This window comes from Aedes aegypti, chromosome 3 (assembly GCF_002204515.2).
Source record: "Aedes aegypti strain LVP_AGWG chromosome 3, AaegL5.0 Primary Assembly, whole genome shotgun sequence".
Classification (NCBI taxonomy): domain Eukaryota; kingdom Metazoa; phylum Arthropoda; class Insecta; order Diptera; family Culicidae; genus Aedes; species Aedes aegypti.
Genome location: NC_035109.1, coordinates 121,838,469 through 121,865,534, shown reverse-complemented (window position 1 = coordinate 121,865,534; position 27,066 = coordinate 121,838,469). Strand labels below are relative to the sequence as shown.

General features: G+C 38.2%; 1 protein-coding gene across 3 annotated transcripts in view; it reads left to right on the top strand.

Moving 5' to 3' along the window:
* Positions 1–27,066, top strand: part of LOC5572556 (protein kinase C-binding protein 1) — a 32,947-nt gene that overhangs the window by 4,400 nt on the left and 1,481 nt on the right. For 2 of the 3 annotated variants that reach the window (XM_021852923.1, XM_021852922.1), the window contains 6 exons: positions 771–1,019; positions 1,218–2,176; positions 2,241–2,513; positions 12,346–12,520; positions 18,787–21,167; positions 21,610–22,263. In XM_021852923.1, the coding sequence (XP_021708615.1) occupies positions 779–1,019; positions 1,218–2,176; positions 2,241–2,513; positions 12,346–12,520; positions 18,787–21,167; positions 21,610–22,263 (4,683 nt within the window). In that variant the 5' untranslated portion in view covers positions 771–778. Of the gene's footprint in view, positions 1–770; positions 1,020–1,217; positions 2,177–2,240; positions 2,514–12,345; positions 12,521–18,786; positions 21,168–21,609; positions 22,264–22,358; positions 22,505–27,066 lie in introns of those variants that run through there. The other variant, XM_001654019.2, reaches the window with a different exon arrangement.

Here is a 27,066-nt window from a genome sequence, read left to right as displayed (position 1 = left end):
TAGCGCTAACAAAAAGAGCACAATCATTCCGTTGCGATACATATAAACAAGTTCAATTTCATGCTGCCTTTATCGAGCAAAAATGCAAAACCCCGAAAACCGGTAAAATCGTGTTACCTTTGTTCTCGAGTCATTTCGCATTCGGGTTCGAAAAACGTTGGGAAGAAAAAGATTACAGTTTTGAAGACATTTTTTTGGTTTTGAACGGTCATCGTTTGCTTTGGATTTTGATGGTCAGATAGAAACATGTAAATGTAGAGGCGGTAAATGTTTGCTACAGTACTTACCCCCCCCCCCCCCCCCCCCCCCCCCGTAACAAAGAGATGTTTCTTAAGTAGGCGTTCAATTAAACACTACTTCCCTTTCCCTGGCATTCACAAGGACGTGGCCTGGACAGCTACGGTGTCATTAAGTCAAAGAAGCTGGAATTGGGGTCCGCATTAGGAACAAACCAGAAGAATCGTCCTCTATTCAAGTTTGACACTACATACTTACCAATAACAATAACGATTCCCGGTCGATTCAGGATCTTTTCGTAATGGATATTCGGTAAAACTATACAGAGCGGCTAGCTCATCTCCATGATATAAAACAAAGATCAGTCGAGAAGTAGCTATGTAAAAGTTCTCGAACATTACGTCCTTGCAACAAGGCTGTAGGTATTTAGGTATAAAACAGCTTTACAAAACAATGATAAAACCTTGTACCATTCAAGCATAAATCTAAAAAAAATCTCGAAACAGTTCTAATTGCATAATTTTACATTTTAGACACAGCAATGTCTGCCATAAACTCTGACGCTGGTAGCACCGTTCCACCGATACCGAAAAGCATAGTGACACAGGCTCCCACAACATCTATGATTGATTGTCGAAACGTGTATAAAATTTCGCCGACAAAGCCTGTCGTTCCGAATCAACAGCAACAGGACATTGTTAAAATAAGAATTACCAAGGATGACAGTGGAAATGGATTTGGGTATACAAAGACAATCGTCACTAGTACCCAATCGACAGAAGGTAATAAAACTAGTAGCGTTACTGCGTCTAAACTATCATTGAGTGGTGAAGATAAACGGTTAGCCCCGTATAGACAAGAAACCATCAAAGATTACTTTGTGAAAAACCTAACGGATACTTCTACAGGAAACCCTCAACGTTTAGTGTCCAACATTAAAAACGTAACCAAAAGCAATAAAATCCTTAACTTTGTTTCAGGTAAAACTGACAACAAACCCACGCCACAAAAGATTAATATAAATCTAGCACAGCAGCCAACATTTCAACTAAAAACTCCTCAAAACAAAATAGTTTTCGTCAAAATGATGCCGAAAATGCCACAAAATGGCCCACAATTCGTTGCATCTCAGGCCTCTAGAAGTAGTATTTCACCCACCACACTGGCGGTTGCTCGAAGTGTTCAAGGTCTACGACCTATTGCACATGTTAGTTCTCACTCAAATTCAAACGTTACAACTCAAAAGTCGATTTCGCCTGAGAAACAGAAATCAACTGCAACTAAGGAACTAGCGAAAACTGAAAGTGATACTTCGTTGTCTTCAACCCTAACGACTGTTACGTCTTCGAGTTCTTTCACTACTACTTCAACGGAAACCGAGAACGGCAATGAGCAAACCAGTTCTCCAACCACGGCCGACGACAAAGAAACGGATCAATCAGAAGAAAATCAATCGCAATCAATAGAAGAGAGTGACCAACACGACGATCATGATGATAGTGCTAGCACCGGAAACGTAAAAATGTCCCGGGAAATGCGATGCTTGAAAGCGTCGCAAAGTAGTTCCAAAATTCTCACGGAGTTTATGTTGAATTCAGCTTCATCGGAAAAGTTGAGAAAGCGTTGCCGCTCCCGTGGCGAAGGCGAGGATAGCCGCAGTTGTGGCAGTTTGACGCCAACCTCCCAAAAGCGATACTCAGTTTCAGGACGGGAAGACGATGACCTGGACGAAAGCAAAGGCAGTCCATCGTCGTGCACGAAGCGTGCTGGTATGCGCTCGGCTAACGCGGAATTTTCGATGAAGCAAAAGAAGTTCCTCAGCAGCATCCATCACAACAGCGATGGGTCGGACAACTCAGACAATGAAGGAGATCGGTCGAATGCGTCCAAAGGTGCTAAGAAAGGAGTTGAAATGCCTGTACCTCCCCGAGCACCTAAGGTAGATGTCGAATACCGACGAAAGATTCGTATTTAGTACTAACTTGCAATCGTTCACCTTTCAGCTTGGCTGGGACAAGTTCTGCTGGCGGTGCAAAACCTGCGAACCGGGTCTGGAAACGTGCTCCGGGTGCATTCGGTGTTTCCATCCGGTTTGCCTCAAGCTGAATCCGGCATTTTTCATCGTGGAAAAAAAGTGGAACTGTCCGGAGTGTATCAAAGCGGAGGCCCAGACGGATGGTGCTAACGAGAAGCCTAGCAAGGACGTGAAACTGAAGCAGGACAGTTTGACCATATCGCTAAAGTTCACGATGAAGCGAATGCTGCAGCTGAAAGGGGTGAGTCGAAGTAATATCCTTACTATTCTAGCAATCCTATATTTCCTTGTTACAATCCAAAACTACTATCAATAGCAAACCTTTTGGATGTCCAATTTTTGTTACAGCCGTAATGTACGCCATTTATTGTAAAATAAGATCTACTAAACCCGAACAAGGTTTTTCTATTTTAAAGATAGAACTTTGTTTTTCGACCAAAAAGTTTTTCTATTCAATTTATGCTACTTTTGTATCAGAGCTTAAAATTGACAAAAGGGAAGTTAGGTTGATGGACATCTTTCAGGTGACTGGCGTTTTAGTAATGTGATAAAGGTGTCTGAGTTCGATTCTGGGGCTAAGTTTCTTGATTCTCATAATCTTTTTGTGATAAAAAAATTTCTTGGCACTTATAATCGTGCTTTCTTCACAAATACGAAATGACAACCCTCAGTTTTACTGTTTCTGTTCGGGATGAACCACTGCGACCAGTTTTCTTTGATCTTTTGTGGTATACCCGTGTCCTTTGTTTAGTGCATGTCGTTCTACTCCATTACTATTGAGAAATACTGAGGTAGTCGTTTTTTATACAATTATCATTCTTTACCATGTTGCATAGAGCCTCTTTAGAAAAAGATACTGCTATTTATACCTTAAGGGTCATCATTAAACTCTCAAAAGCGCGCCCTTCATTTAGGTTCGGCCACTAAGCTGGTTGAATGATACTGATTTTGACCATGCATCGGTAGTCCAGCGTATCAAATTATTGGATCTACTAATAAGGTTCAAAGTCGTTTTTCGAACTGTGAACAGGTTGCTTCACATTAGACATTTAGATTCCTTGAAACAAGAAGCTTATTTTAGAATGTAGGAGGTCTGCTACTCCAGTGATTCGGAATCGTTTACCTCCTATATATCCAAATATAAGCACTTGAACTCGGAAAGAACTTGTCTCATGAATTGAAACCAGCCTCAGATGATGATTGAGTCATTTTTCCACTTCGACATCCTCATCATCCAAGACATTATACTTTTCCAACCATAACTTATCAGTATAAACAAGAACAGATACAACAAGAGTACAATATGGTAGATCTTACCTCGTAACGCACCTCGAAAAGGTAATCTACCCGTGTTACGGGTTAAACTCTCAGGTAATAACTGTGGAAGTGTTCTTAAAGAAATAAACTGAGTAGCATGTTCTGCCAAACATCACTAGGCATCCCTCTATCTTTACCTGCAATCATGTACTTCATTTTGGAAGAAATAATAAAAAATAGAATTTCAATGAGCTTGATATTGGCTAAAATGTGAAGGAGCATTTGTGATCGTTTTCCTAAAAAGTTGTTGGTACTCATAGTTGTTTCTAGTTCTTTCTAGTTCACTGAAAAATATTCGTTCGAACTGCATTTCACTTTTTTGGGACACGGGTCGCTCGGGGAAAATGAACATTAAGGGCGTTCGAAGAAACTACATTCAGGGAAAAGTAGCACAATCGTATCTGCTTGCTTCAATCCGTCTAACGTCACAAATGAGATTGATATATCGTCTGCAATTCTAAAGCCCTCAGTACACTCTTTGCCAAGTGTGCAAATTTTTCCACACGCATAAACTAACACTTCAATATCCACTTGACACTTCAGATGTTTTGTCATTGTTGAGACCGATGTTTGCATGTTGGTTTATGCGTGCGGAAAAATTTGCACACTTGACAAACAGTATACTGAGGGCTTAACCCTTGATTTCGAGCCCTCTAGCCTTACACGTATCAGTATGATTAGGTTCGCCGGAAAACCATGTTCCGACATTATCTGTCACAGCTCATTTTTTGTCAATAAAGTCTATTTTGGCCTGTTAACCCGTAGGCTACGGAGCTGACACACAATTTGTTCGTATTTGAGCATAACTCCATATTTTGGATGAAATTTTGAGGATTGCTCCACTATTAGCAGGGTGGCCACCAAACCGGGAAAAACGGGAAAAGCGGGAAAAAGACGGGAATTTGAATCCATCGGGAAAAAGACGGGAAAAAACGGGAATTTGAGATGGTTACCGGGAAAATCATTTTGAACGAACATCTTCAAGCTCTAAATCTACAAACCATCAAAAATAAGTTTTAGAAAGTTGATATGGTTGATCATTATGCCATCTGTTATCTTGGATAGATAGGTTTCAAACATGATTTTGTTGTAGAAATAGTCTAATTTGCTACACTAAAGTTGGTTGGTAATGTTTCGAAATATTTTATGATTTTTTTCTCTCACTAACAGGACTTTATTATTACTGTAACTTATCTAACTCAGAGTTCTAAAACTTTTAACAAAAGGTTCAAGCTCTCAAACATATTTGATTCATAGTTTTCTCTAGTTATTTTAAACATATTTACTTTAGTGAACTCTTCATATTTATGAAGAAATAAAAGAAGAAACACTAAAAATTGAAATACTTCAAATAGGAATCCTATTATCCTATTATAGGATGCACAAAAGGGACATATCTAGGTATTTAAATTACACCGTGTCCAGTATATTCTCATACAAATTCAAGATAACATTACTTTACGCTTGTCTAACTGACATCATTGGTAATAATATTTTTTGAAAGTGGTTATAATACTGATTCACTACAGGAAATATTTTGGAAATATTTCAATTATAAACTTATTTTATCAACTTAAGAATTTACGAAAAATATTTCCAGCGGCACGCTCATAGGCAGAGCCCAATTTCAATCTGCAGTTATCGCACATATATTTATCAAATTTTATCAATATTTATCTATTCAAAACGCAATATGATTAACTGAAAGTTTCTGAAACTTTTTTGTGAATGCTCTGATTTTCACTTTGTAAACCAGACCAATATGAACAAAAATTCATTTTAAGTGCAAAACACGACTTCAATGGACATTTCATCACTTATCATAGCAATTATTTTTTCTTATTTATAAAACAAGCTATTCTACGTTAGTATAATAGTACCAGACTACAATGAAATACTACAACATTGGATTATCCTACATTCAGTAAAGTTATACCAAAGAAAAGAAAAAGTGTATGAGAATATATTGGACACGGTGTAAAAATGGAATGGTGTTTGCATGTCACGAATTGGCTTGAGAACGGGACGACTGATTTGAACAATTCTTTCACTTTTGTTTTCCTCAAGGGTTCCGACGTATTTGAGTGGAAGAACATTTTTCAAAATCCTCCAAGAAATTTGAGAAAACGGGAAATGACATAAAATTCGGGAATTTTTCCCAAAGCCTCTACGGCCTACTGGGCAATACGACGTTTGCCGGGACACTAAATGTTTAAGTGAATCAAAAGTGCCAAAAATAGCAGCAATAGGGTGTGAGTGATAGAATCCCACTTTTGAGAAAAACAACTTTTAAGTTTTTTCAAAAATTTTTCATTCCATACTAATTGTACGAGAGCCAAAAGCACATGCCAATCTTCTACGAATATTATTTGTTTCTTATTGGACGTAAAAATCACCTAAAAATACCGTTTAAAAGCATAAAGTACAATTTTTTGGTATGTTCAACTAAAAAAACCGATTAATGCGTTATTTTTTTGCGTTCGGGCCCATCAATAAAAAACCGGGAAAATTTTGAAAATTATACCGGGAAAACCGGGAAAAAAGCGGGAATTTCATAACGGATTTTTAGTGGCCACCCTGTATTAGTTGTAGTCTCATGAGTGAAGGGAAAGTATAGCTTCGGAGTATTGTGAACAAAATTATTTCAGAACATCTCTGGGTCAGATAGGGTAAAAATCACATAAGCTTCCTTTTATAACCCATGTATCATTTGGAAACGAAATGTTTTCATACTAAATGTGAAAATTTAAAAAAATATAAATAACCTAGAGTAAGACTAAGGCCTCCAGAGAATTTTTGCCGTAATTAACACACGTTCATAAATTATTTGTAAGTAACTGATGTTTACGTTTGGTGGTTTACAGTAGTGATGGGCGATTTTGAATCGATGTTGCAAACATCGATTTTTTCGTTTCGATTAATCGATTTTTTGAATCGATGTTAGGACAACTCAAAATCGAGTGAATCGATTTTCTTCATTCGATTTTTTGTTTCGATTCAGAAGGATGAAATTGATTAGAATTTTTGATGAGATGATGAACCATGAACCTAGTTATGAACTGGCTTTGAAGCGTTCAATGTATAATTTTCAATTTCAAACGTTTTTATATTGATGGAATTTAATAATTGAATTTCGTTTCATTTTAAGAGCTTGTTTTTCTACATTTTCATATGACCTTAAAAATCAAATCGATTCAAAAACATCGATTCAATTGATTCGATTAAATCGGTGAATCGATTCGACATATCGAATTTGAATCGATTCAGTAACATCGATGTTCTGGTCAAATTTGCCCAACGCTGGTTTACAGTACTTACTGAGCCTTAACAGACGTATTCTCAAATTTTAGCGTTGTTATTTATTTTAAATCATCCAAATCATCCTTGAATTCAGGTACTAATGATCTACCAAATCTACTACTGTCTATACTAACCCAATTCTCTTGAAACTTTATCGTTCCTACCATAAAGCTTCATATGGCTCGCAGAGTATACTGCTATGAATATTGATAATCTTAAGGTCTTCGGAACATACTGAAGTGGTGGGCATTAATTTCAATTCGCAGCTCAACTTATTTTATTATATTTTTTTTTATTGATGTACAAGGGGGTCAGGGGTTAAGTCTCCAGCATAAGTTCAAAAACTCACACCTTCCATAATACACCGAGGATTTTGGAGTTTAGGAAGTAGGCAACGCAACATCTTTGACCAGAAGGTTCTTTAAGTTTTGCTTCTACCCTAGACTTCCAATATACGTATGAATGATGCAAGGTCAAAAGAACATGGAATCAGTCATACAGGTCATACATATAGCGGTAGTGAAGTGTTTTGCCTAAGGATTTGGGAAAGGAGGAATTATGTGTGGTGTTTTGTAAATAGCTCTGTGGAACAAGTTCGATATTAGTTAAAAATTTAGTTGATCTGATTCACCTTTCAATCAGTAATAAGAATATTCAAAGAAATATGATACTTATCTTTTGTCGGCCATGTCTTTCCTCTCCGATGCATTTTTTTTTCGTTGTAATGGCGGGTTAGATATGAAAACAAGGATAAGGAAAGAAAAAATGTTAGTGATCTTTTGTCGGCCAATACGCTGCCATGTCTTTCCTCTCCGATGCATTTTTTTTCGTTGTAATGGCGGGTTAGATATGAAAACAAGGATAAGGAAAGAAAAAATGTTAGTGATTGTTACATGCTTTATTGCTGTATTGGCTTACAATGAAAACATACACAATTCGCTCCTTGGATTTCCACGATAACAATCCACATGCAGCTTCCGAGAAACTCCAAGGCAATGATCACTGTACGCTATGCACGGCATTCAGGGCATCTCAACAAAACTTGTATAGACAACAAAAAATGAATCCAAAAGAGCGAAAACCTTAATGTTTCAATGTAGGACAATTCAGCTTTATTGCATGTGAGAAGTTCTTGGTGATATTCTCACAACGGTCATTCAGAATGGTTCGACGGATGTAGATAAAAGATCATTATGATAGAATTAACGCGAGGACATTTTAGTATATTCAGAACGATTATTGTATTTGCAACTGTTAATTTAGATAGTTAAGCTAAGAGTCGATTATCGTAAATAACTTTTTATAGACGCAGAAGTAGAGCACGAACGCGTAGTAATGACCTTCCATCCCATCTTCATGTGCTCCCCACAAGCACAACACTTCATTCTGGCACTTTAGAACGTCCATGTTGTAACTTGCTCACACAAGAAATCTGCCTCGACCGAGTTGGCAGAACGCGCCCATATCCCTTTCTGAACCGAAGGACAGGGTCAATTCGCAGCTCAACTTATTGTTTAAATAACATGTTTTACGTGATCACAAATCTCCGTTGTAGTTGAAAACAATTGTTACCAAGCTTATTGGTTGTTCCTTTTTCTAACATCTGATATCGCAGAATCATCTGCAAAGCTTTGGAAATGCAATTCGGATGTTTCTGATTCTTTCTGATGTTATGTCCCAAGTTAGACAGAACCTGCTTCTCAGCATCTTAGCTTGCAATGGAATTCTAGAGTATGGCTTGCTTTAATGTCAGCCCATCGTAAATATCCTCAGTATCACAAGAGTAATTCCCAATGGCGATCAACATTCCTTAACCCCTCTACCGGCAGCTTCATTTTTTACCGCAAAATAAATATTCAAATCTTTTAGCCCACATTTTATTTTTTTGATAAATTGACCAACAACAAAATGGCCGCCCTTGACATTTTATATGGAAAATGTCGATCCCCCAAAGAACATCGGAATATCTTCAAAACCAGATCACCATTTATTAATATCGACACGGATTCTTAAACTAGAAGAGTTGTTTGAGAACTTGTGCAAAACTGGTGCAAAAATATTGAAAACCAAAAAAGTTATGACGATTTGAATATATATTTTGCGGTAAAAAATGAAGCTGCCGGTAGAAGGGTTAAAGACTGGTGTAATGAGCTAGTAGTACAGCAAGTTAAAGAAAGGTTGTCGGGAAGATTCTTGACTGCAAAACTAAAGGCTAATATGGAATATTTTTTTGAAGAAACTGATTTAAGAGTACTACTCAGAGTTTTATAATTGTTCTATCTGTTTGCAGCGAAAGAGTAAACATATTGCTCAGTTTTGCAGTAATCATGTTTCGAAAGTAATAGGACTAATTCGCAAAATAAAAATGTGATACAAAACAACATACCGTGCTTGATCTGGTGACCCCTAGTATCAAACGGAAAAGGTGCGAATGTTGTAAATCTGACATAAGAACCAGGAATAAATGTGTTGCGTGTCAATAGGGTCCTAAAGCCCTGTCCTAATTTTAGTGCCAAACGCTTAAGTTTAGGCCAGAACACAAGTTTATTCAATTTTTTTTCAGTTTGTTTAAGTTTAAAAAACATTCTTTATGTTTTTATTTTAGATTTTGTCACACTCCTTGGCTTAAACTCAAAATTTGGGTGTATTTAATTTTCCGTGTCCCTTCCGAAATGTCAGATAGGAACAACCCCAGTGTTAAAACTAAAAGCCCTGTGGTGTTTTTGTCGACTAACCGAACGTCAAACATGAACAAAAGTGTCAAAGTTCATTTATGGACCCAATTTTTGAATTAAACTTTAAATATGTTATAGCCGTTGATTGAGCGGAAAAAAATGCTAAAGTAGTTTCAGTAACATGCTCTTTCGTGTTATTGAATAAAAACAAGATTTCATTAACCATTTTAGGACCCTATTATTTGTATAAACAAAATGTAGCAAAATGAATCTTTATCAACGTATGAAACATGAAAAATGTGATCTAGCTGTTAAATTCAGAGTAAAACTTGAAGATATCGTTATTTTACAGAATAAATAAACACTTCACTTTTTAATTGATTACAATTATTTATTGAAATGTAAATGGAAAGAAGTCTTCTAGTAGTTAACTACTATTGAAATTATATGTTAGATATTTTATGCCTAGAATTATCTTATAAACAAATGCTAATTCAGGCAAGGCTACGTTTATTTTAAAAGGCTGTTAAGGCGTGGGATGGATGGTGCAAGTTGTATACGTTTGTCTGCGCTATCAGATTGAAATTATATAACGTTATGTCAAAAATATATAAGAAGTAGTGAAACCCCTTGAATATTCGAATTAAAGGGACCCAAACAGCGCTAAACGCGTAAGACTAAACTAAGGGTCGTGGGTTCGATTCCCAACGGTTGAGAGTCTCTTAGTTATGAAAATTTACTCGACTTACAAATCATAGAGCCGTACTCCCTGATGGCGAGATTTGACCAAATTTCTCGGAAAAGCAGATCTCATCTATGATTAGCCATCGGTACTATCGTAAGCCTCATTGAAATTGATTGGCATATTATGCGTTGGAATTTGTTATTCACGTCATTTTCAAAGGATTTGTTGCACAGTTATCCCATCCTTACACTCGTCCGGTTCTAACAGACGGTACAGAGAACCAAACCAAACTCTCCGGCCCCATCTTACTCAGGTATCAAAGTGCTGCGTCCACCTTTCGATCATCTCATTCATCATTATTCATGCACATCTCGTCTCAAGCAACGAAGTCATTGCTTTAGATGCTCTAGGCTAGTGATCCTTTATAGAGAGATAAGCGGAAGTAAAATGGAATGATTTGGCAACAGACCAGCAGTGCTGATTTTGCTCGGCGCCGAGAATAATATTATAACACGGACATGACTTCCTCATTGCTAAAAAGTGTATTTTGTTTTGTTTTGTTTTTATAGATCTTTGAGCTACATATCCAAACTAATAAACAGCTGAAAAAATCAACAACTAAAAATCGCATTGACAAAAATTAAAAAAAAAACATATTTTATTTTTTGCTTCATGCAAAATTACTTTTACCAAAATAATTTCAAGCGGATAGCATTACTCCTGAAGAAAAGTTCAAAACAAACATAACACATGTTCGTTTGGCTCACACTTTGACAGCTCTCGCTGCTCGATTGGCTCACCTTTTGACAGAAATGTCAGCTTCCGCGAATCTCTCTATAAAGCACTGTTTCTCAACCTTGGTAACGGCAAAAAAACGGCTCGCTGTAAGGTGTTCGTTGCAGCGTGCTTTCTACATAGTCGGGGGTCCGCGGACCCCCTGTTGAGAAACGTGGCTATAAAGGATTACTACTCTAGGCCATAGACTGTCGGTAACGGACATTGTTGATGGTGGATAGCTTTAGGCCATTCTTATGAATGGTATGAACTCTTAATATCTCATGATAAAATTCCTGCTAAATTTCCGACGGATCATAGTATACGGTTGAATTTAGAGTCCTTTGCTGGCACTCGGATTATGATCTACCGCCTCTGACATGGGGAACAGACCCTGTTATGTAGCGTTTTGTAAACATACTTTTAACCTGTTCAACGAAGCAATAATTGATGCTTTTGTCGATTTCGTAAATGATGTTGGCGATTTCGAAAATGAGAGCAAATGCATTGCTCTTAAGCAGATGCTTGAAAACTCCATTTTTTTGTAATTCTCTGCATTTTTCTACGATATTTGCTCCTAAGGTTCAAATAACTATATTTTTTGAATAGGTAGACTTAAGGTTAAGTTTACGTAACACGTATGGATGTTCTTTTCTTGGCGAATTTGAGGCCCAGGTCAAAACCATTTAAAATGACACATTATTCCCATCTGAATCGCACCAAAGTTAAATATTCTGCTTCGCAATGATGCAACTCAAATCAAATGCTCAAATGCTACTCGAATAGGTTAGCAAATCACTGTCTACATAGGTTAGAAAATAGCTCAATAAGCATTTAAAGTCAAGACAAAAGTATTTAGAATTGGTTGTAAGAAACAGAAGCAAAAATCAAGTTTTACATTATATTTAATGCATATTTGAGTAGGTACGTATGATGATAAAGTTTGACAATCTGATTACATAAATCATTAATTATTGCCTCTACATCATATGCCATGCCTTTGTTCAAATGTCCATTAGCCAAAAGGTATTTTCACCATTTCAATGCAATGAGATTCATATCGCAGGAGATTTCGTGTTTTTTTTTCTGATCACTCACATACATACAAACATAATAACAATTTATTGCGAGATAACATGTGCCTTCAATGTGTTTGTCACACTACCACATGCGAACGTTTACGCGTGGAAGCAGAGCGAACACATACCAACGTACCAGTCATACTCTGATTGTGCATCAAATCCGCTAGATGTCGTTACGTTCGTTTGGAAGCAGAATGAATAATATCTATCATATGCCTATATTGCTGATTTCTTTTTCAGAGCGCAATCCTCAATCCACTGGATAAAGAACATTTCCCCAATTACGATGCGTACGTAACGAAGCACATCGATCTCACTACCTTGCAGAAGAATGTCGTCGAGCAGAAGTATCAAACAACAGATGCATTCCAGGCTGACGTTAACTGGATTCTTCATAATGCATCTATCTATCCATGTAAGTAAAATATTTTAGGGTGTTGAAATTTTCTAATGTATTGTCCAATATTATAAAGACATTACATTTGCAACTTTTTGCGGTTTTCCATACAAAATGATCATTTTTTGTAGGTTATATATCACTCATGGATTAATAGTTTTGAATAATGTTTTCACAGTTCCTCAGACATAACTTTATTTTTAACATATATTGTTGAGTATATTTTTCAATCAAGAGTTCAAAAGTAATAATAGTTTGATTTAAACGAAATTTCTCATGAAATTTTTTTAATCATTTATCTGAAAATCTGAAAAAGCCATACAAAAAAACTGTCTCAGGCGCACTTGGCCAGTCTAGTTAGTCTAGGAAAAGTTATAGCTTGTCTACATTGAAGCTGTGCTCATCTGTCGTTTTCTATGGCTAAGAAAAATTTAAATAAAAAGAATCGTAGGGCCCGTAATGATGTAGGTGGCATAAGTCCACGATTTCAAGAGTATTTTCATTAAACCCTCTACCGGCAGCTTCATTTTTTATCGCTAAAAAAATGTTCAAATCGTGATAACTTTTTTTTTCTGGAATATTTTTGCACCATTTTTTCACGGGCTCTCAAAAACTCTTCTAGTTTTAGAATATGTGTCGATATTGTTAATTGGTCATTTGAATCCGGAGATATTCCAAAATTCCTTGGGGGACCGACGCGTAAGCCATAACCCACGTAAATATCTAAGCCTACAGAATTTTTATCATATTCGGATATTCACTTCTTGGAATGATACATTAATGCGAGTATGTTGTGAGAAAATGAAGCAATTTGGTGCAGCCGTTCATGAGTAATGAGCATCTATGTTTCTGGTACCACGCTGGACAAATAAAGATCTTGAACCTCATATCGTAATTTTCAGATTTCTCCAAGAATACTGTACCGATTTTTTCAAAGTAGCTCCTTATTTCATGGCATTGCATAGTTCACATTTTATTTTTTTGATAAATGGATCAAAAACAAAATGACCGCCAAATACATTTCATATGGAGAATGTCGGTCCCCCAAGGAACATCGGAATATCTTCAAAAATAGATCACCAATGATTAATATCCACACGAATGCTCAAACTAGAAGAGTTTTTTGAGATCTTGTGAAAAAATGGTGCAAACATATCCAGAAACAAAAAAGTTATCACGATTTGAATATTTTTTTAGCGGTAACAAATGAAGCTGCCGGTAGAGGGGTTAACCGTGAATATCAGAAGAAACATACACTCATGACCATGACATGGTTAGAAAGAAATGGTTTGTTTAGTTATTTGTAACCTGTGCGTGTAGTTTTGTATGAAGAGATCGACAAAATTAGGTTATGCGTCTTTTGAGGCATAACTATTGAAATCATTAATTTTAGATAGTTTAATGAAGCATTCTAATACTGCTAATCATGTTCAAATGTTTTCTATGACAAACTAGAATCATACCATATAAGTTTTTTCACAAATTACTGTTTGTTTTTATAGACTCAAGCACAATAAAACATTACGATACCGATTTTGAAATATGATTACAGTCAACTCTTCATAACTAGATATTGAAGGGACCATCGAGTTAGGGAGGTATCAAGTAAAAAAACACAAAACCAGTGCAATTCCGTTCCATGGGACCACCGAGTTAATCATGAAAACCCACTTTTATTATGCTTCTTTAACCCGATATCGAGTAAGGGAGAGTAAGTTGAATGTACTCATAAATTTTAATTGACTGTACTCATATTTGTTTATCATAAATAACTGTACCCTCGGTTATACCGGCAAACTTTGTGCTGCCTCAGAATTTAAACTTAAACTATGGCACTCTTAGACTCTCCAATGTGTAACTGACCATTACCACTGATAAAAATGATGTGATAATGGAATTCCGAAAAATGTTTCTCCGTTTTATGGTATTCGGAGTAGTGCTAGAATATGATAAATATGGTGAATATAGAGTTGTTAATGGATTCTGTACAACTATTCTTTTTTAATAAGCGAGAAATCGTACTACTATAACCTGGATTGAATCCTACAAAAACTGATGGTTTCTCTGTAAGCTTTTATTTTAATCTGTAGCAAACTGTGCCTGTGAAGTTAAGACTCGTCAGCCGCAGGCAACTAAAAAAATCGCACTGTAAGAGCTACACAAGTTTTTCCAAGTTAACGAAGACAAACATTCAAAATTAAGTTCTGTAAATACTTCGATTTTGAATTCCATGGAACGAAATAATAACGAATGTTCTACACTTTTCAATTTTTTTTCTATTTTCTAGCGATGCTTTCCACTTCGATAATTTCCTTCTATTCCATAAACTACCGACAATGCAAGACTCTACAAGGTATGACCCACAGTCGAAAACTCAGCCTCAAAGTATTCTTTGACGTATACTCGCGCGTGTATCAAGAAGTTGCATGTAAAATATGTAGAATTGTGAGTGCATAGATTCGCTAAGCTACGTAAGCGCTTTAGCTCAGTTAATTGTGAAAGACTTTCTCGACATACAATTTTAGTGTCATTGAAATCATTTGAACATGATTAACAGTATTAGAATATCTAATAGTTCTGCTTCGAATTTGTGATTTTAATGGTTACGTCTCAAAAAGGACTTAAGGCCTTTTGGTGCGTCAGCACAAGATGGCTGCTTCTCAAATCATCAACATATTGTTATAATAGTATTGGTATATAGTATTGCAGCATCGATTGAAAATAACTGCTCATCGACTGATTTTATGGATAATTTATACGAAGAAAAATGCTTCAGGTGATATTTCAATATTTAATCATCACTTTGAGATACACCATAATTAATTTAGCAACAATATACATGAGGTGACTTCCTTAGCCGAGTGGTTAGAGTCCGCGGCTATAAAGCAAAGCCATGCTGAAGGTGTCTGGGTTCGATTCCCGGTCGGTCCAGGATCTTTTCGTAATGGAAATTTCCTTGACTTCCCTGGGCATAGAGTATCATCGTACTTGCCACACGATATACGAATGCGAAAATGGCAACTTTGGCAATGAAAGCTCGCAGTTAATAACTGTGGAAGTGCTCATAAGAACACTAAGCTGAGAAGCAGGCTCTGTCCCAGTGAGGACGGTAATGCCGAGAGGAAGAAGAAGATACATGAGGTGGTTGATAAGTTCGTCTACCTCGGATCCTTGTTAAGAGGACACGGGAGACCGTGTTATTTTCCCTATCTTTCGTCTCACTCTAACAATTATCATCAAAACTTTGTGGAAGCAAATCTTGAGGTTTAGTGAACCGATGGAGCTGAAAATTTATCGGGTTGTGCTCTACATATATAGAATCATAGTGATACATTTTCGCATCGATATATGGAGTGGTTCTTGGGACTTGCTTCTTGAAATGGATAGGGTGATTATGATGACGTCCCGTGCGGCCTTAACGGCTGATAACAACGATATACGGAGACGCATCATCAGTGGAAACCCAAGTAGCAAAGTTGATTTTATGCTATTCTTGAAGTATTCTCTTACACCAATTATATAAAACTAGAAATAAAACCAGTAATTCTACAAACCTACACTATGCCAATGATAAACCTCTCATAAGACTAAAGTGGCCCATACTAGAGACGGTGTTGGAGAGCAACTGTCAAGTATCTCTTAAAACTTGTAATCATCACTTATGACAATCCTCAACACTTCCATAAACCTTCCACAAGTAGTTCTCAAGACAAGTTAAACTCACAATATGTTTTTCATGTTGGTTTGGCTAACGAATTTATAAATACTTCTCCATTGAATTATCGATCAATAATAAAACAAAATGCAAATTAAAACATATGTGATGATAACTTTCCGTTTTTTTCGATACCCTCCTGTGTTTTCGGTTGTCACGCTTATTACATCGTGAATATCATGCAAGAAACACCCGAAACGCATAATGCGCCTCAACAAAATTGAATTTTTAGGGAAACAATTTCATCAATTTGGTGCCCGAAAATGTTGAACAATACAGGATACATGGAATCTCCCATCATGGCTCCCTTGCCAAAGAATCGATAATTACAATCATGGCGGTAGTTTTACTCAACACCATAATAGAACCATGATAAATTTTGCTGAACTCGGGCAAGCGTAACAAATATCACTTGAGAGTTCTTTGGCTTAAGGCGATCTTGATGAAGACAAACTGATCTTCTTGAAGAACGTGATAAGATTCGTTCGTTTTATTCAAGGGAAGCACATTTTGACGTTTGTTTATTTACACTTTTCATTTTTGGAGAAAAGCGTTCATGCTAGATTATGTTACGGCATTAAAATTAAAGCTACAAAACGCTTAAAGGTAAGTATTTTCAGCTGTGGATAACTTCTTAATAAGGCCCAGATGTTGAGCAGGAAAATCAATCGGACATTTAACCACATCCAGAAGTCCACCTTACAAGGAGGTGTCCAGTGGTCCAGTTCCGCTCCTATATCATGGCCAAGAGGATGAAGACCACTGAAACTGGTTATTTGTGTTATTAATAAGTTGTGCGCCGTAAGTTCAACAACGACTTCCGTGAAGAACAGATCGAAAATCCACGCAAGGCGATCCATAAACGATAGGATTCATAATAATACAATCAATAATGTACATATTAGTGCGTTGAAAAATTTATGATGTTCTCGGCCAAGAGTTCTTACTCTCGCTCGAGCGCGTTCTTACAGATAAGTACGAGAGTTTCATAAAACTGTTGCCAAGGTCACTTGTTCTTATTGAAAACGAAGTTTTATGTGATGTAGCCGAAGTGTTCTTGAAAAAGTATTTAAAACCAAAAACGGTTCAAGATCATTTCTACTGGATGAAAATTACTATGAAACCTACAAGAATATGCAAATCTACGATAAAACTTTCATAAAAATAAATAAAGGCAGTTAGAATCTAAATTGTTACTTGGGAATCGCGCCTACTATGGGCTTCAGAAGAAGCTGCGGTCGAGATTCATCCCCGCACCAAATGTACCATGTACAAAACACTTATAAGACTATGGACATGAAGCATGGACCATGGTGGAAGAGGAACTGCAAGCACTTGGAGTGTTCGAACGAAGGGTGCTTAGGACGATATTTGGCGGATGCAGAAGAACGGTGTGTGGCGGTGGAGAATGAACCACGAGCTCGCTAGGCTCTACGGCGAACCCAGTATCCAGAAGGTTGCGAAAGCCGGAAGGGTGCGCTGGGCATGGCATGGTCTCAGAAATGGTCCAGAAAATCACATTTTTCTGATCGCAGTAAGCAATGAAGAAGAGATGTACAGGAAGCCCCCTTCCTGGTGGAAATTTCTTGACCCATTCAGTCAAGGAATTTCTTTACATTTCTTGAACGAAATAAAGCTAAGTAAGTATACTTTATTTTTGAACTTCCCTATCCTATTTAATTTCTTCTTGAAGCCTCTTCTGGGTACCGATTTTAAACGGCACTTTTAAGGATGTTTTGTTTTCCGTGTATCTAACGGAAAAACTAATTTGAAATTATTCCAATTTCACCAGGCTCTTCTTCTGTGACAGGTTTATTGTAGAAAAATATAAAATGTAGAAATTTGTGTATTACACGTTAAAATATACCCAGACATCTGTAGGTTATAAAACTATACAATTTTTCAAAATACAAGTTCAAAAAATCGTATAAAACTTTTCCAATATACGTGTTATGACCATGAGGTTTAAGCCAAAAATAAAATAATTTTGATTTTAGACCTTTGAGAAAATTCACGAAATTACTAAAGGCGGGGCATTAGAAAATTAATGAAACCCCGTTTTCTTTGAATTTGTGGATCATCATAAGGGCGTAACTTCGAAGCAGTCATGCAGCTTAGCCATATACAACGACTGGTGAGCACAAATTTGATGGGGATTTCTTTTTGATAATAACGGTTTAGGGAGCACCGTGACCGTGAAGCTATTCCTTCAATTTTTAAGTTATCTGAATGCATAACTGCCCATACTCGCATAACAGTCCCATTTTCTATAGGATTTCCTATGTAAATGAGACTGTTATGCGAGTACGGGCAGATAAATTTTGTCAAAAGAATCTCTTCAGTCAATCCGTTATTGCTTTTGAACTCGTGATTGGAAAAATCACTCAAAAATATATGTTGTTACTCACGTTATGCCTGAAGAACTGTGAATATTTCACTGAAATCAATTCATAAATAACTCAGATCGAAATGGCTAAAGATGACTATGTTGTATGGAAAACAATAATAGGTACAAATGTCCAATACTGTACGTGCAGATAATAATATATTACCCTCTTTTCAATTTCAGTGAATAGTAAATTGCTTTCAATTGCAAAGGGATTGATGAAAATCTGCAAGCAGGAAATAAACGAAATCGAAGCTTGCAACGAATGCTACTTCAACGCCAATACGTGCAAAACGTGGTTCACCGAAGTTTGCAGTAAGCCTCATCTGCTGGTGTGGGCCAAGTTGAAAGGTTTCCCATTCTGGCCGGCAAAACTCATGTCGGTGAACGTGAATCAACTGGCAGATGTTCGATTCTTCGGTGATCACGATCGAGCTTGGGTGCCGATCAAGGATTGCTTTCTCTTCTGTGATAAGGATCCCAACACGAAGCAGCAACGTCGGGCAAACATGGCTGAGTGTATGCGAGAGGCTGACACGTATATTTCCAAGCTGAAAAAGAAATTTGGATGCTTTTGTTATGCGGATTTTAGAACGCCAATGGAACCGGGAAAGCTCGACGAACACTTGGAAGCAATGATTCCGGGAGTGTTGCGGAAAATAGTTGAAAATGGAGATTCTCATAAAACCAAGTTGATGCTAAAGATAATCAAAACCGCTGATAACTTGCTGTCGGTGTCGCCTGTATCGCCGAATCCTCCGACAACATCCACACCGAAAGCCAGACAAAGAGAAAGCATCTCCCCGGAAAAGGTGAAGGAAGTCATTTTTGGCAGCCCAGAAAAAATATCCACTGCAGAAATGAATTCATTCGAAGTTCCATCTTCTAAGGACCGGCCGCAGTCCACGCAAGTCAAAGAGGAGATTCGAAACTCAGTTGGCACTCCAGATCCTGTGTCAACTGCTGCGCGAACTTACGCGACAAGAAAGCGTAGAAGTGTATGCGTGAGTACTGACGAGTCAAAGCCTAAAGAAGTAAGTCCGGAGTCACCGCAAGAACCGCGAAAAAAGAGCAGCCGTATCCGGTCGAGTCTGGCAAACAAACCCAAGGATGAAGATGGTAGCTCAACTGCTTCTGAACCGGCTCCGGCTCCCAAGTGCTATTCCAGTAAGAAGCGCAAAACGAGTACTCCTGTTGGGGATGTCAAAGAACCTAAGCAGAGTAAGATTGAATCCGTAGTGCTACAGCGAGAATCGGACAGCTGGAAAACTGTACCGGCTGGGAAAAAGGCAAATACAGTTACTAAATCATCAGACACCGTGTCTGATAAAGAGGAAACTCCGAAAGAAACGGAGAGTAAGGAGGAGCCTGTAGCGGAAAATAACGGCAGCTCAATTCCTAAACCGGATGAGAAGGATCCACAGGAATCGGCAACTGCTCCAGTTTGCATCCCGGCGGAACAAGAGGTCGCTTCAAAGGTCAATGAAGCGACTAAGATTGTAGAAGCACCTGGATCAAACAGGTTGAATTTGTTGCCTTTGATTCCACTGGCAGCAGACGACATTAAAACCGAACCAACTGAAGAAGAACCACCACCTCCTAGTGAACCATCCGCTACTAGCAATACAGTGGAACCATCACCTGCAAACACTAGTAACAGCTCGGTCACATTGACAGCGAATTTGAACGATAATTCGTCCACAGGCACATCCTTACCATTATTACCAATCAAATCGGAGCCTGTATCCGATGAGGAATCCTCGCATGGTAATGCTGACCAAGCCTCCGTAAACCAAGCTCTCCCGCATACCAATCAGCCGACAGAAAATGCAAACCAAGTCTTAATACGTACTAGCAACAGGATCATGGTTCGAAATATCAACCAACTCACGAACCAGACTGCACCCAGAGCCAATGCGGTGTATAACAACAACGGACAGCCAGTAGTCCTAACGCCTGTCGACAAATCGAAAGTCCCACAGAAAATAACACCCAAGGCGCCAATTATCATCCACGCAAAGGCGCGTAAGCCACCTCTTGGGCAAACAAACTCTATCCAACCATCACAGGTGGCGATGAAGAGAACTACAACTATTCCAGGAACATCTGGAACGAATAACTTCCCCGTTGGTAGGAACAGCGGCGGCAGTATGATGCATATGGTTCACATTCCAAGTCCACTTCCTATGACCAATGATCAAGCTGGACGATCTGATCAATCGAATGGTGCACTACAACAGCAGCAACCATCCACCACGCCTGTCAGCAGCGGTGAACCTACTGCAACGAATTCAACTCCCCAAGCAACATTCTCCGGCCAATCTAACCCAATAACGCCGAACAATGAACAATCGTCGTCTGCGGCGGGAAGATCGGACGAAGGAGAACACATGATGGCTGGTTTCATCACGCCCAATCTGGCTGCGGCGGTTACGGAAACTATTGTGTCTACGCCGCCGAAATTGCAGTCTCGGCCGAGTGGAGCACTGCGTTCCGAGGGAGACTGTGTCTACCCTTCCGGGGCTGGCCCTGTATCTCAAATATTGATAAATAATTCCTACAAGGTATGTAGTAAATTGTGCTCAAGCTTTTTTTAATATCATTTTAATCATTAGTATCATTACAATCATTTCTTATACCTATAGTTCTGGGTTTTGTGTTAGTCAAAACTATCATCCCAATTTGGTAAAACTAAATTAAGCAATTATAAACATTCCCATCAGTGTATCCTGTAAATATCGATTCATCATATCGATCTTTGGGCTTGTTCTACAAGTGAATGAGGTGAGAATAGTCGGCCTCATATAGAGAGATGACAATAATACTCGACTCGAGTATTGTCACCAGCTATGGAAAAGCGTTAATTCTTACTTCACCTCACTCGTAAAATAAGCTCACTTGTCCCGCCCTACCTCACTGTTTTATTGCTGCAGGTAGCTTCAAATCTTCCGTCAGCAGAATGTTTTTTTATTGGATCAGTTTTCTAATGCGTCTCGTTATTTCTAGATGGCGGATTTCTTCAGGTCTGTGATCGAGGACACGTTGTCCGATTTGTCCAATAACAGCGGTGCCCTGGAGGCCAAGGTTAAGGTCCTGGAACTAGAGATAGAGAAGCTCAAACACTGCCACCAACAGGAAATCACCAAACTGAAGCACAATTCCGACCTGGTGTTGTGCGAGATGCGCAAAAACATGGAAGTGGAAAAGACGCGCATTATCAACGAGGTTCGCAAGCAGTGCGAGTTGGAGAGGATTCGCTCTGTGGAGGAAGCCAAGAAGAAGCAGTGGTGTGTGAACTGTGGCAAGGAAGCGCTGTTCTACTGTTGCTGGAATACGTCCTACTGTGATTATCCTTGTCAACAGCAACACTGGGCAACGCATATGAACCACTGCACCCAGAGCCAGTTCAACCTACCGAGCAATGCGATTGCCTCGAAGCCATCCACTGTGATCAACAATAAGCTGACGACAACCCAGCAGCATATCACCACGCCGAAAATTACCACCGTGCAGACCCTGAACCTGAACGGGCGATCTGGACTGACGATACAACCGGCATCGCAAGGTCAGCAACAACAACAACAACAGCAGCAGCAGCTGATAATCACCTCTGCACGGGGAGGAGCACAACTGGGCAAAGGACAGCCCTACCAACGATTGGTAAATTAATTGAACTATTATTCCCTGTTTCATAGATATCTAACGTTTTTCTTTAATTTATTTTGTTTCCTCCCCGTTCGATCTCTATTTCATAGCGTTAATTTTTAAGTTTTTAACTGTATCAGCCGATTGAACTCTTTTGTATGTACATTGGACAAGTAAAGCTTCTGCAGAACGACTTCTGCGGAACATATTGTTAATTCTTAAGTTTAAAAATACATCTCAATGTAAATATGCATAATTTAGCGTAGTTTTTTTTTTATTATTTGAGAAAGTTCTTAGTATATCCTTCCCCCTTTTTGCGTGTTCGGTGCCTTTCGTTTTTTGGTTTTCGTGCTGCGTTCACATTTCGTTTCTCTTTGCTTAGTTGTATTTGAATCTTTTAATACCAATTCTTTTCATTGTCTGGAGGCGACACCTAGCAGCAAGGGCTGTACACTAGATTTGATATGGTTCATGTCACGGATATGTATTTATAGTACCATTTTTCGCCACTGATGCACACTGAAATGTTTTTACCACTTTACCAACATTGATAATGTTGTAATAAAACATAAAAAAAAAAACAATTTTCTGATTTTTTGAATTTTCAATTAAAATTAGTGGTCCGGACAAAATTTTACAAAATGACAGATTAGTTTCCTCCGTTGTCAGATTATTTTTGAGATTTTTCTAAGCGTTTTCTACACATGAAGACGTCGCAGCCCTTGGGGTCTGTGAACAAATTTCATAACGCCAAAAATGGTCATTTTCGGCACCCAACCACCCCCTCGTAACGCTTTTTATATACATATTTTTACGAATTTTGTATGAGCTGTAACATTTCGATGACACCCACCCACCCCCTTCAGCGTTATGAAATTTGTGATCAGGCCGTTGAACAATCCAACAGTGAAAAATGTGAATGTGGCTACCTCGACACTTGTGGTATAAGTACCATGGTACAATTATCTTGAAATGGATTCCATACTGATAATTGTCTTCATTCAAGATAGCCTTGGAACAATTTTCTTGACAACTTGTACCATGGTATATGTATCAGATGTCTGTCCAAGGTATTACAGAACACAAAACCAGTGCAACTGTGATCGAAGGGACCGATCACAGTTGCACTGGTTTTGTGTTCTGTAATACCTTGGACAGACATCTGATACATATACCATGGTACAAGTTGTCAAGAAAATTGTTCCAAGGCTATCTTGAATGAAGACAATTATCAGTATGGAATCCATTTCAAGATAATTGTACCATGGTACTTATACTACAAGTGTAACTCGATGGTCCCTCAATATCGAGTTATGGAGAGTTGACGTTATGATACATAACGTATCTACAGTGATCGAATTCTTATACTCGATTTTTTGTTCCTCTAATAACTTAGCCAAGTAAATATGTTCGGTTGTTATTCTTTTGTTAGGGATAAGATAATACACAACATATAGTCAACTCTTCCTTTAATCGGTATTCTGTATCTCGATAATTCCCCTAACTCGACGAAACGCGCGGTCCCTAATTTGCAGAATAGGGACAGATAACATCAAAAATTCAAACTGAATTATTTAAGGATAACCTCAGAAATTACTTCAGAAACTTCACCATAAATATCTATTTTAACTCCTCCAAAGATCCTTTGACATTTCTGAAGAAAATCCGGGAGTCCATCCAGTGATTCTTTTTTCGATTTTGGAAGTTTTCAAAGAATATACAGTTGTGTTGAGAATAATAGTAGTGAAAGTCAATTTTCACACAAAATGCTCTACTTGGCATTAGGGTTCCTAGTTGGGCATTAGGGTTCCATTCAAACAGATTTAAAATTCGAAAATTATAGAAATTTCACATATGGCCAAATAGGGAACCACTATGGCTATAACTAGTACACTTTCCCTAGCAATAGTATAGTATTAATATTTTTAATAGGTAGCATTTTGTATATCTAGCCTTCTAGTTCATAATTTCTTGTAAGCGCTTTTTCCTATCAAAGTCATCGCATGCAATATGGTGGTGCATATTGCTCCGAAGGGGGACCATTGTGGAAAAATCCACCAAAAGTAATGTTTTCCAAAAATGTTTCCCAGAAAATTCTAAATAACCTTTTTAACAAAATACAACCGTGGCCTGCAAGGAGACACTTCACACTACAAATCAACCTTATGGGACGATTAGTTTGTAATATTTTTCTATGACTTTTCAAGATGCTCTTCCTTAGGTGGCCCATACTGCCCCTATCGACCCTACATTATTACGAGCAGTTACATGTGTTTAGAGAAATGTCTAGCCGGATTCACAGAAAAATTCTGTTCAAAATTTTGATCTCCTGATACCCGGAATGTTTTGTTTTCTTGATTCATGTATGGTCTCTTTTTGATTCCTGATCGGTCTCTTCTTTTCAAGCATATAGACTTAAAAGTTCGTATTTTGAAGACAGTCAGTTGCTATAAGCCCTGATTGCGTTATTGAATTATAAAGATTATAATAAAGACTGGACTCGAAAAAATGAGACACACAAAAATGATCACCAAGAATTCATTTCAAATCGGATACTTCTCTAACTTTCAGGGATCAAATAACTATATATTAGCTATGGCATAATTTATTTACAGTGAAACCTCCATGAGTCGATATTGAAGGGACCATCGACTCATGGAAATATCGAGTCATGGAACAGCAATCCTTTTGAAAGCTGCTTCTAGGGACCATCATAGTAACCATGAAATTTTGTTTTTAGTATGGTTCCATGAGTCGATATCGAGTCATGGAACATTGACTCATGGAGGTATTACTGTATTGAATTTCCTCCCCCAAGCTGATTGCTCGCACATTTCTCTTAACACTGCTCATGAGATCTTAGGCGGGGCTTTGCCCATCTTTTTTACACAATTTCTCCAAGTTTTGCTTCAAAACTTCATCAACTTTGAATGTTTTCCGCTTTTCTTCAACTTCTTCATTATCGCCCAAAACTTTTCGATCGGACAAAGTTCTGGTTCTGGTGTATTTGGCGGGTTCGCGTCCTTTGGGACCACATTAACGCCCTTCGCTTCGTACCAATCCATTACAGACTTGGCGTAATGGTACGAAACGAGATCCGGCTAGAGCAGCGGGGGACCACGGTGAGACCGGAGGAAGGGCAGCAAGCGCTTCTGCAAGCATTCCTCTCGATAAATCTGTCCGCGTCCGTTTCCGGTGCCGGTTGCTGTAACGTCCGCACTCGCAGATCGCCTGCCACAACAGGTACTTCTTCGCGAATTTGTCCATCTTTCTCTTCCGGAACTTTTTCGGAACCTCCATGTGGGACGTACCGACAAAAAACTCGAGGCCGGGGATTTGCTTGCTATCCGCCTCGATGGCTGTCTCGTCATGGACGACGAGACATATGGCTTGACCACTCATTCATGGTTCAGCTTTCGCACATGCAATTTGACCACCGTGTTTGCTTGTCAGTCCGGTTTGACGCCTTCCTGACCTTAAAAGGACGTAGCCCAGCCCGCTTCATAGTTTGCTGGACGAACCCCTTCGACGAATTGACCTTTTTGGACACTTCTCGGGTGGAAAGTGTCGGGTAATTCTTAAAGTACTGCCTTATCTTCCGCGCCTTCTCTGGGTTCCAGGATGACGAAGACCATCGAGCGGCGCGCTGTAACCGGCCGAAAACCGAAAACGGAATTTCGGTTTTCGGCCACTTCCAGCGCGCCACTCAATGATTTTCGTCTCCTGGACCATCTTCACAACGCTGGACACTGTAGAATGGTGGATTCCAAGCCTTTTGCCGATCCATCTGTGCGACTGATCAGGATTATCGATCACCGCGCCCAAGATTTGCTAGCGTGGCTCTTCTTGTTTCGAATGCATCTTGAAAATTACTTGACAGATCGCGTTAAAATTTTGCACACATAAATTAAACTAGTATTACCCAAAATTTCATTAATATTTACCCACGCGATAAAAAGTTGCACCCAAAACAAAGTTTCGCATTTTTTCCGAGTCCAATCTGTAGTTGTAATCTTGTACTTTTTTATTTACACAAACAGGGAAAAGTATCCTATTCCTCATACTTTTTGTCACATCGTCATTGTCTCTTTGGAAGCTATTGAGCTTAAAACTTCCATAATAAATATAGATGCATACAATTTGACAATTGCTATAATTTTAAGTTACCTGACAAAAAGTCCCAACTAAGTAAGGTACCGCGGGGCAAGTGGGTAAATGGGGTAAGTGAAAACAATTGATATATTTTACTGAATATGTGAATTAACGTTTTAAACTCATGCGTAAACCTTTGAGGCCATTGAGAACATTACGATAGGTAAGAGATTTCTGATATTTTTCAGCCATTATTGCATAATAGAGCGAAAAATTGTTAACCTGTCAACTGTTACTCCGTAACAAGTTGGCAGCGTACAATCTTATTTTAATATTTTCAGTGGAAAAAAGTTGCGGAAAATAATTTCCTGTACCACTTCTTAGTTGTCCTCTGTGACAGTTTCAAACTGTAATAAAAAAAATTTGAGAATTAATTTGACGTAGACTTAAAAATAACTAAATTTAAACAGCGTCAATTTTCTTATCAGGTGGGGCAAGTGAAAAGTTTATCATTGAAGATTGAATTTGTGTTTTTTCTTTAAGTAGCCATAAGTAAACATGGTTCGCAATTATCATAAAAAACATAACGTGCTGATAATTCAAGAAACACTTTACTCAAGCGTCAAAAGCTATTAGAAATCATGGAACTTCTCTAAAAGATGTTGCCAAACATTCCAATATTAATATGTCTACTTCGGGCAGCCAATTAAAAGGAAGACGTTGACT